The sequence below is a fragment of the Oryza brachyantha genome, chromosome 10 (assembly GCF_000231095.2).
Source record: "Oryza brachyantha chromosome 10, ObraRS2, whole genome shotgun sequence".
Taxonomy (NCBI): domain Eukaryota; kingdom Viridiplantae; phylum Streptophyta; class Magnoliopsida; order Poales; family Poaceae; genus Oryza; species Oryza brachyantha.
In genome coordinates this window covers 5272896-5284879 of record NC_023172.2, presented here as the reverse complement: position 1 = coordinate 5284879, position 11984 = coordinate 5272896, and the positions used below count along the sequence as shown (strand labels likewise).

Below are 11984 nucleotides of genomic sequence, written 5' to 3'. Positions count from 1 at the left end.
CAAAAAAAGATAAATAATAATCAATTATTGACATGAAACCATAAACAACGTTGGTCAGTATATGGTCTTACATCAAAAATATTTCTTTCTGGTCAATTTTCCCGTTGGTTCTATTTAACCAGAAATATATTGAATGGTCATAAAATTTTGACTGAATTTGATAGCATATGAAATAATATATATAAGTAAATCTTAAATTTTAAGAATTTTAATGGGCTAAAGGGTGCAACCCAACATGAAGCTGTTGCCATTCGCCGTCGTTGACAAGGGTGGGATGCCGCATGTTCGTGTTGATGTGAAGGACGGCGCCGTGCAGCTGTTCAGCCCCGAGGAGATCAGCGCCATGGTGCTCGTCAAGATGAAGGAGACGGCGTAGGACTACCTCGGGAAGAAGGTCACCCACGCCGTTGTCACCATGTCGGCCTACATCAAAAGACGCGCAGCGGCAGGCCACCAAGGATGCCGCCACCATCACTAGCCTCACCGTGGATTTCATCCTCAACAAGCCCACCGCGGCCGCACTCCCGTATGGCATTAGTGATGGCATGTTCAACGTCAGTATCCGGGCCATCGATGACAGTTTGTTCGAGGTCGCCGCCATGAACGGCGACACACACCTCAGTGGCGAGGACTTCGACCAACGCGTCATGGAATACTTCATCAAGCTCATCCAGCGCAACGACGACCGGGACATTACCGATGACGCACATGCGCAGGGCAAGCTCCGCCGCGAGGGCGAGAGCGCCAAGCGCGTACTCAGCAGCCAGCACTAGGTGCGCGTCGAGATCAAGTTGCTGTTCGACGGCATTGACCTATCGGAGCCGCTGTCCAGGGCGCGGTTCGAGGAGCAACAACGACCTCTTCCAGAGGATGCCAGGCTGAACAAGGCCGACATTGACCAGATCGTCCTCGTCAGCGGCAGCACCAGGATCCCCAAGGTGAAGCAGCTTGCAATCCACCCCGACCCGCGTCCCCATGTCTGTTGTCGCCCTCCGTCGCCGCCAACCCGGCCGCTGCAGTTCCCATCCCCGGCGGCCACGGTATGGAGAATGTCACACCCAGAGTTTTATCCTAAGCCTAAATTCATAAAAGAAATTAGTAAATAACAATTGGCTTAATTAACTCAGGAAAACCCCTCTAAAAAGGAATTAATTTAATTAAATCGAGGTTAGCAAATCATGAACTGGATTTAAATTCAAATTACAGAATATAAAATTCCGCTTCAAGAGTTAATTTAAAACTCGGCAAAAGGTTAGGCTTTCTTTTTCTTTTTTGTTTTCTTTTTCCCCTCCCCTTCTTCTTTTTCTCCTTCCTCCTCCCGGACCGGCCCAGCCGACCGGCCCAGCTTCCCCTCTTCCTCCCCGCGCACCTCCTCCCTCCCTTGGGCCGGCCCAAGCGAGTGCGGCTCGGCTCGCCTCCTCCCTCCTCCGCCTGCAAGTCTGCCTCCCGTCCATTCCTCCCTCCCGGTCCGACTTGGCCCGCCACCGCCGTGGCCGAACGACATCCCGCCACCGCCGTCGCTTTTGCCGCCGCCTCTCCCGCCCATGGCCGAACCGACCTCTAACTGCCGCCCCGCCCTAGCCGGCCTCCCCACGCTATAAATTCCCTGCCGCCTTGCGCTGCCGCCCACCTTTTTCCCTCTACCACCGGTCGCCGCCCCAACCCAAGCCGCCGCCGTCGAACCGATCTTGCCGCTCTCGCCTCGTCGCCGGCCATCATCGTGTGTCCTGCCGCCTCGCCGATGCACCCCGCCCGTGACGCCGCTAGTCAGCCTCCTCCCCTTCCCCCTCTCGCTCTTTCTCCCCTACGGCGCCGCCGCCGGGTACCCGCGCCGTTGCCGTGCGCCGTCGGTTGCCTTCCACCGTCGCTGCTCCCCCGCCTGTCGCCTTCACCGCCATGCTGTCGTCATGCCTTCGGCCGCACACCATCGCACCGGTCGCCGCCAGCTGAGCGCCCCTGTTCCCTCTCTCCGACCGATGGGCCCCACCCGTCGGCCACACCGCCTCCTCCCCTGTCTCTCCCACCCGTCAGTCCCCTTCCCCCTCCCTCTCCCACCGACAGTTGGACCCCACCTGTCAGCCACCCCTCCTCTCTCCTCGCTGACGTCAGCAGCCTCCTTTATTGCGCAATAAATGTATTTAGGACTTTCTGTTCAGTCTAAAAAACCCAGAAACTTTTAAAATTCATAACTAATTCATCCGGTCTCCGTTTAAGTCCATGAAAATTTCACTAAATTCATAAATTGTCCACAATCCATTAAGAATACTTTATTTTGCTGTTTCAGTAGAGTTTATGCATGTTTATTTATTTCTGTGCTTTGTTGCTTAGATTCGGACCACGCCGAAGCGCCGGTTTATTTCGAGATCGTCGCTGAAGTACCCCAAGGACCAGAGCAAGGCAAGTGGCACTCATCTTGATCATATTGAACCCATTATTGCAAATTTCCTACTTTATTTATTCAAAAGTGCATTGTTTTAATTAAAGTACTTATTGTATTTATTTTTTGGTAACCTTTATTTATGCCGTTGTTATCCATCTTTATTTATGCTATACCAGGGGTAACTGGAGTAGAGTTAGGCCTAGGTTAATTCTTAGCCGTGCTTACAACAAGTAGCTCATTGGATCACACTTAATCATTACTAGTTTCGAATAGCTGTTAATTATGATTCATTACCCGGTTCGGGTTAAGGCCAACTAAAATATTGATAATGGTGGGATGTGGGTGCATGGTTTTGAGAGTCGCACCCATGAAAATTTCATGGGAAACTCTAGAAGTAATTTAGAGCTAACCACATGGCGAAATGGGTAAAGTGGGATTTGAAGCATGAACGTACCAAGGCAAGGGTAAGCGTGATGGAGTATGGACGGGACATCGTGGTGTAACGATGGCCTCTGCTACTTCCGGATCTACCAAGCCACAAGAGAGGACTGCCCGACCTGGTGTAAAGTAGATGGTGAAACCTAAAGTGCGGTGCGATTAAATAGGCAGTGTTATGTGACGGGTCCTATCACGGTCTCGTATTCGGTATGTCGTGGTGGCATGTCGGCGCACGTTCAAGTGCAGTGGAGTCGTGTCTTATGGGTACAGTAGTACACCTCTGATCAGAGTATAATCTATTCGAATAGTTGTGCCCACGGTCAAGGGCGGACTCCCAGATTCACTGTGATTAGTTGAACCTTTAATGATCTGAGTAAACTAGCTTTACTTGGGGGCTACTGCAACGTGGTGTAGTGTTGAGTAGTGGTTGGTCCTGTCGTATCGTGGTGTAACGCTGGACAGTGCTGTGGTATTTTACCACTGTTATCTATTTATTCTTTTATTTATCCAATTACCTTTATTCAATTTAATTTTTTGTTATTTATTAAATGTTGTTTTACTGCAACCAACCATAGCCTATCTTGTCTGTTGATTACCCTCTTTTCCGTGCCTCATTGATTACCCTCTTTTCCGTGCTGCTTGTTGAGTACGCTGGTTTGTACTCAGCCTTGCTTAATTTCCCCCTTCAGAGTTAGATGTGGAATCCGATGGAGGTTACTCCCAGGAGTGATCTGTTCTGTCGTCGAAGTGTTGCCTATGAACTGGAGCTGTACCCGCTGGAGCTAGTCTACGTTATCTTTTCCGCTGTATTTTTTTCGTTAGATTAAATGTTATTTTCAATTGTTTCTAAGAACGAATGGCTATGTAATCAACTTGTCTTTTTGTGTACCCTGGCTGGTCATGGACAGAGAATTTTAATACACAATTAACTTCAGAAATTCGTGTGAGAAAATTTTGGGCGTGACAGAGAAGCGTGCAGAAGAGATGAAGAAGAGAGGGATGAGAGGATGGAGAGGAAAAAAATAAAAAAAATTGACATGTGAGACCCCCGAATGCCACGTCAGTAAAACTGGTCAAAAAATAGGTCAATACTGCCAATGGACTTTTTTGAATAAATTCTGTGATTTTAGGGGTACATATTTCTGCTATTGCAGTTAAGGGTGTTGAATATGTATGATCTTGTGTGTAATATTACTAAAGGGGTAGGACTAAAATGTAAAAACATGTATAAAAGCAGAGAGGGCACGCTGGACTGTATGAGATGCTAGCAACAAAAATGAAAGGAGCTCTTTCTTCTTTCTGTAGCAATCCTTAATAAATCTTTGCCTGTATGCTGTTAATTTCTACAAAGGGACAAAAACAAACTCGCATTTAAATTTAGGGATCTCTGGTGAACTTTTTCCTATGGACAAACTAAGAGTGATCAATTTTGTCTGGAACTATATTTTTGTATTTATAAAAAAAGTAAGTATTCCCGATTAAATGACTCATCATCCTGCAAAAAAAAAGGTCGAACTAACTCCTAAAATGTACTTAATTTGGAGCATTTTTTACATATACATGGTTGATCAATACTATGCACGTCACCTAATCACCCCGCTCTCCATATATCATTTCTCAAATTGGAATCAAAACGCGACTATCTCTAACTAAAATGTGATCGATCCATCGGCGAATTTGCCGGGTTTCTTGCCAGAAGCGCGATTTTTCCATCAGCCACTCTCTCGATCACATGCTACACGCCCCCCCCATGCCCTCTCCCTGCACGCACTCGCCGGACGGCGTGTCGCCGTGCTGCAGCCGTATCACCCCGGCCGTGTAGGCTCGGACGCCGTCGGCCGTCGCCGGCGACTGCCGGAGGCGGTAGGAGGCGGCGGCGCGGTGACGAAGGCCGCACGCGGAGTCCGGCGGGAGCCGGAGCACCCTGACGACGCAGGCGTTCTCCAGTCTTGGCGTGGCGTGAAGCCGTGAGGGGAGGTGTATGGTGAAGTTGCCGAGCTCATCTGTTGCTCCAAATGCAGAGTTCGCCCTTCGTATGGGGCCTTCAGTTTGGCAGGCCACTGCTATCTTAGCACCTGGATGAAATTCATTTGCAAAAGCTCAACTTGTCAAGATGCGATTAAGCGCACAAAAGTCGTGTCAATAAGTTCAGCTGTGCATGGTTCACAATCATCTTATCTTTTCACTTCTCCTTATGCTTATATGTCAAAATTTAAAATTTTTAATTATATAAATTTAGAGTTATTTTTTTAGTTTTTTTACCGAAATTTATTTTCCAGCATCAGTTTTTAGATAGTTAAGAATATGTATGTAAAAGTTTTATTCATAAATTATTTTTCTATTTATAAATATGCTCAAACAAACACCCCTGTTAGTCCAATCATTCCATTGGTACTTGTTAAATCTCAGTCGTACGAAAATGTTTTAGCAGGCTGTTTGGTTTGAAAAATCGAAGTAATTTTGAGAAATGAGGTGATGATGTACAACTACAAGCCCCATTTTATTTCTGAAACCAAACAAATTATCGAGGATCAGGTGGTGAATTCCGTAAAGGAATTCGTGTAGGTGGGCAGGAAATTAAAAAAAAAATCTTCAGAGGACCACCAAATTCTTGTGCTCACGCGAGGATGCTGAAAGATTACTAAATACAAATTACTCTACATCCGTTGACACAGACGGAAAATGACGGTGACGATGGATGGAAATTTGAAGATGTAGCCAATTCATCTTCCTCTCGGAACTACTTGTCAAGGTGATCAGTGATCACGATGTCACTGTGGCCCATACGGGCAGTCCCATGCCTGAGTGTCTGGATCGTTTGTTTTCCGAGCATCTAAATCACCTTTTCAATTGATAGGTGATGGTAGGATTGATGGCACTAGCCGAAAGCAAAACTAGCCTGCTACTGTATGTGGTTTGTGTTTGTTGACCAAACGGACGTCATCTCTATTTTTTCGCTTCCACTTATATTTATAATCTAAAATTTAAATTTTAACCTTAAATTTAGAGTTGATTTTGAGGTTTTGTCGAAATTTATTTTTCAGCTAGATCGTTAAGAATATATGTATATAAGTTTTATTTACAAATTATTTTTTGTTTACAAATATGTCGTTTGTTTTTTTTCCTATTAAGATTTTTATTGTAGGCATGACTAGAGCACCATCTAGTTGGATATCATATTGAAAGGAACCAATCAAGCGTAGCATTATTTTTTCTTTTTTTAAAAAAATGTTGCAGGACAGACTTGACCTAACAATGAATTAGGCGCGAACGTACTGTCTCGATAGACGACGGCTATCTCATCCACGAAAAGGAGAAAGGATGTGTATCGGGTTGGACAAAGACTACTTGAAATATATACTTTCCCGAATTCCCTTCTAATTTTCACTACGAAAGAAATGTACACTCTCGAAGTGGTGACTTCTAGTAGTCACTAGGGCTTGTTAAGAAAATTGAAGTTGCAATTGGTTAGAGCGAAAATGATTTATGATAATTTTGTTATACTTTCGAAACTTTACCATAATATATAAAAAATGAAAAATATTTTAAGCATAGATTTGGCTTAAAACATATTGTAATATTATTATAAATATATTAGATTTTACAAATTTATTTTGATATAAAATGATCAAAGTTTTACCAAATATGGTTTTAAACAATGGATATTTATGATTGGAGGAAGTAGACAACCAAATATACATGAACTTGGACATATTTATTGGTTTCAAGCTACTAAGGCCATGCTCAATACAAGTTTCATGGACACGATTATCTACAGTGACATGTCATCTAAAAAGTTTGAAACTAGGATAAAACATCCATCTCTTTCATCTATTGTTGTTTACTAGGTTACATGTAAGACACAAACTCTAATAGTGCATAGAAGGTTTTATTGTCATGAAACTCATTTCATCTCTCTCTTAATTAATACATTGCCACATCATCAAAAAAGTCTATATGACATCATATTTATTAGCCATAAAACTTTCATTGAGATTGGCCTAAGGAGCCCTTCACGCAGGTCTTCAACCAGGCTCTGCTAAAAGCCCGAAGCTACGTAGGAAACCTTGGACATATTTACTGTTTCGATGCCATTAATGTTTGAGTACTATTGGATTGGAAATTAACATATATGCTAAAAGCAGTAAAGAAATTCAATATTTATTTTCAGTTGCACACTGAAACTCTTGGTTTCAAAGTTACTTATACACAAACAAGCAGAGAATTACATGAAAGCCCGAAGCAATTCTTTTAGTCTAAAGAAGTACTAGTGATAAAGTCTATCCTCTTTCTAAAATCTACTCCGTATTTAATTAAAGTTATTAAACACATTAAAACCGCAAAATGTCACAATATGAGCCATCTGAGCACCTGTGACGATGTTAAAAAAAATCCAAAAACATGTTCTCATAACTGGAGTGAGTATTTGTTACGTGGAAACCAAGATGATAACCATTAACCAACGTAAAATTCTCAATGCGTTTCCTTAGTTGAAAAAATAATCTCTTTAAGAGCATGTACAATGTACAATAGTATGTTATAAGTCAGCTATAAGCATATTTTAAATAGATTAGAGCAGAGAGAAGAGAGGTGGACTACTAATTTATAGCCAGCTGCACACGGACTTCAAGACAAAACGTGTGTATGATATGTCGGACCATATATTTATGTTTTATAGACAACTATTATATAAATTAACTATTATATTTACTACAGATAAATTGAAGCCAGTAGTCGACTATACTATTCAACTTGCTCAAACCGTGGCACGTATCGGTTTGTTCAACAGCACGCGTCGGTTTTCGCTCGCACTGCTAACAGAACATAGTATTCCATACCAAAGTACGCACGTCGATAAAAAGGCTTCTTGCTCTGCTCCGTTTTTCTTATTTGACCCATTAATTTCTAAATGTATGTTTAATCGTTCATCTCATTTATTTATTTAAAAAATATATAAAATTATATACTATTAGTATCTGTAGCAATAAATAAAATCGTAACAAAATAATTAATACCTATATAAAATTATAAATAAGACAAATAATTAAACCTACATTAAATTAAGAAGAGAGGGAGTACCAAGTAGGAGTAGCATGTATGTAGAGAAAAGAGCTTGTGTTTCGCTAAGAGTAGTACCAATGTATGTTGTAAGAAGGTAAATGAAGGAAAGAGAAATGTATACGATGGGTGCTATATATTGGAGAAATGGTGCTAAGCTAGACTTTCTAAGCACCCATTGCTTATTTAGACAACTAGTGCTTAGATTAAAAAATATTTTAGCTGAGAAGGATGTCATCTTTTTATCTTAGTGGCTCTCACCTTAGCTTAAGCTATACAAGTCTAAGCATTAGAGTACATTTGACTAAGCTAACACATTATGAAATGTTTGTCCTTAAAACTTAGGCCTTGTTTAGTTGCCAAAATTTTTTTCCAAAAACATCGCATCGAATTTTTGGACACCTAAATAAATCATTAAATATAGATGAACCAAAAAACTTATTACACAGTTATGGAAGAAATCTTGAGACGAATCTTTTAAGCCTAATTACTCCATGATTAGCTATAAGTGCTACAGTAACCACCATGAGCTAACGACGGATTAATTAGGCTCAAAAGATTCGTCTCGCGGTTTCCAGGTTAGCCGTGAAATTCGTTTTTTTCATTCATGTCCGAAAACCCTTTCGACATCCGATCAAACATTTGACGTTACACTTCTTCTAAAAATTTTATAAATCTATGGAAATATAGAGCGAAGATGTCGTTAGCGATCGATGGAATACGGGATGGGCAGGCGAGATCTTGGGCAACAGGGCTAACACAGCACAGTATAGGACCTGTGATTCTACTGCTTTTTGGCGACGACCTGATGCGTACGTTCGTACGTACGCGTGAGCCATGTGAGCCAGCGACCGCGGAACCATCTCCAAAGACTCAAAAGTGCGTTGTCCTGGAAGGTTACACACATACCGTATACCTTTTTCTTTTTTAGAAAAAACAGAAAAAAATTAAATAATTCATAGGGAAACCTAGTAAATTTCAATCCGGGCCACATTGAAAATTTTCAATTTGAACAAAACGAATTTGAACGTATTTTATAAAATTCAAACATTGTCTGGATTTGTGAAAATCAAGAAAATTTTAGGAAAAGTTATTTAAGTTTAGCCAACATTTATTTAAACTTTAATCCCTCCCGGAAAACATTTGATCATTTCCGTAATTTCAGACAACTTTTGAATTTTACATCACATGAGTAAAATTGTTATTTTCAAAGTTTTATCTCTCCATTTAAAAAATGTTGGCAGCGCCTTTTGGCGAACCACCACAAAACTCGAACATCTTATGGTAAAACTAAACAAGTAGCATGTGCTGAAGCAAATGGTACAAATCTAGTGTGCCATGTAGAAAAATATTAAAATATTTTGAAAATAAGTTACTTGCAGTATTTCACGGGGATGTTTAATTTGTAATACATGAGGTTTCTCGTAGCATTTTCCGACAGTTTATAAGACAACGATGTGGTTTCAACAGCTACATCTCCAATGGGAAAGAATCAAACCTATCCGCATATCTCAACGGATCACAGTTTATTTTTCTCACAAGGGGTGTGTGTGTGTTTGATGATCAAATGTTTTAAGGTGCGCCTTCTTACCTATAGTAGGGTGATAAGAGCAAACAACAAATCCTAACCATTGAATTTTTATTTGCCTTGTCAGGAAAATATATATATTCTTTCAAATCAATAAATTACAGCATAAAAGGAAATTAGCAATTGTCATAATTACCCTTTCTAAATTTAAGCATGGAAGAAAGTTAAAGTTACAATGTCATACAAGCCATTTGGATTGACCTTCATGTTTATGAATTTGAATAATACATGTTTTGTTTGGTTGTATATGTTGGGCTGGCAATAAAAGTTCTGCAAAAATGGAAGCAGAGAATGAAATGAAAATGCATCCAAACGAATTTATAGTTTAAAAATATCAAATTCTAGACATTCAAATGAAATAAAGTACTAGTTGGTTTACATATTCTGAATATTCATGTCCTATGTTATCAAATTTCCTATGGGATTTTATCATAAAATTTAAATTTCTCATATTTATATATTCAAAGTTCAGATTTAAGATTAAGTACTTTTGTGTATTATAATTAAAATTTAAAAATATACTGTGATTATTGAATTACTTACTTGCCATATTGGACACAATACTAGCTGTCTCTTTCCTTTTTAATGATCTATTACGGTATTACCTGTAAGGAGGTAATTATTACTAATACTATCTATTGGATTAAAATATAATGGATGGTCTAAACAAGTTTGGAGCATTGTAAAAAAATCCATATATAACTTCCGGCTCTACACCAACTTATATTAGAGTTTTTAGGAGTACGGTTTGGAATGGAGAAAAGAGGTCTGTTCCAAATGGTCAATTGGTACGTCAGGTCATGCGTAGTACTAGTACTGTCATTATCTTCTGAGTTGAAAATTGAAACAGAAAAATAGAAAGCCGGAAGGAATGGCCATATCAACAAAATATGCAATCACGGTGGACTTTGCAGAATGGCAACGGCATCCTACGGCTAAGCCAGGCGAATAGAGCATGTATGTATTGGGTTATTTGACCCAACTGGCCTCTTAATTTGTTGTTACAAATCAAACTAGAAATCCTGTTCTAAAACAGAAAATTATCCTTAGTGAATTAGCATTGACATTATTTCATAGGGAGATCAACCCTGGAGGTAATTTTCTACTGTCCCTATGATGTGCATCAGACACGGGTGCCATTTATGTAATTACGACATACCTTGTGTGAAAAGAACTGATCGGAACACGGTGATGGACAAGAACACTGACAGCTGGCAATTCTATGATCAAAATTCAAACACGCAGCAGGAAAGAAATCACCGTTCAAACTAAAAAAAAAAACCCAACTCGAATTAACAAATTAATATAATCAAACTGTTTAAAAATACTGCTGTACCTGGAAGCTCGAAGGTGAGGAGGTCGGAGCCGGGGCGGACGCAGAACTCGCAGGCGACCTGCCCGGACACGACCACCGTCGACACCGGCTCCTCGCCGTACCCGGCAATACGGGCGAGCTCCCCCGGCGAGAAGTAGTGCTCCATCGATATCGGCATCGCCGCCTCCGTCGCCACCACCGCGGCGACGAGCAGGAGGAGGAGGACCAGCTGCTGCTGCTGCATGACGCGCGTGCAGATGGTAGCTTCTTGCTTGCTCGATGTGATCGATCTGCTGCTGGGTTTTGGATCGGAGTGGACCAAAGGATGCAGGGAAACAGAGCGAAATTAAAGAAGCAGCAGGAGCAGGAGCAGGAGCAGGAGCAGCTGCAGCGGCGCGACGGGGAGACGACGAGTGGGGTTCGGTTGGTCCGTCCAAGCTGACCCCGCCGGCCGGAGTAGTTCAGACGTCTTGGGGGGGTGGTTCGGGTGTGCGTGTTGGCGACATGGCCAGTGTTGGATTTGTTCTGCTCGGCCGCTCACCGGTTTCTGGTTGCTCACTCCGTCACTTTTGTGTCCAACGTGTTTGTTTCTGGATGTGGTCATATTTGGACGGTTTGGACTTGGCCATGGTAAGCATTACTTACGAAGTACTTCTGAAAAATTTTACGCGGGCACCAAGAATATCCTTCGACGCCACTCACAGATCGAGGTGACGTGAAAAAAACAAACAAACCACAATTTGTAAATCAAAAATAATTTATGAATAAAACTTTTATATATGAATTATTAGCTATCTAAAAACCAAACCAAGTCAGAAAAATAAACTTTGGTAACATAACCTCAAATCAACTCTAAATTTAAAGTTGAAAATTTAAATTTTATCTTATAAACATAAACAGAAGCGAAAAGATAGGAATGAATGCCATTAGTGCTATTTGTACACTTGTCACGCCCGAAAAGATGTTATTTTCTACAACTCTAGCGTATTAATCCCTGTCCCATGAAAAGCTGGGGTACACCACGGCAAAACTGATAATCATGCATACTTTATTAAATCAATAATATTTACAAATATTACAAAGACTCGTAAGGCGTGACAAACAAAATAAACAGCAGCAGATTAGCAGGCCTACGACTCCAACTGCACAGACGCTCAATTGGGGTGTAAGCTGAGACTCCACCTATGACTTCTTCTCGAGAACTT

At 41.2% G+C, this 11984-nt stretch overlaps 2 protein-coding genes across 2 annotated transcripts; one reads left to right on the top strand and one right to left on the bottom strand.

The window, feature by feature from the left end:
- Positions 1-235: 235 nt before the first annotated feature.
- Positions 236-773, top strand: LOC121055548 (heat shock 70 kDa protein BIP5-like). The gene is made up of 2 exons (XM_040528252.1): positions 236-346; positions 444-773. Exons 1-2 carry the CDS (start codon positions 236-238, stop codon positions 771-773), a joined length of 441 nt encoding a protein of 146 aa, XP_040384186.1.
- Positions 774-4156: 3383 nt separating this feature from the next.
- Positions 4157-11342, bottom strand: LOC102720850. The gene is made up of 2 exons (XM_015843567.2): positions 10801-11342; positions 4157-4893 (listed from the first exon to the last, which is right to left on the bottom strand). The coding sequence occupies exons 1-2, from the start codon at positions 11021-11023 to the stop codon at positions 4547-4549; spliced, it is 570 nt and encodes a 189-aa protein (XP_015699053.2). The 5' UTR covers positions 11024-11342; the 3' UTR covers positions 4157-4546.
- Positions 11343-11984: the final 642 nt, after the last annotated feature.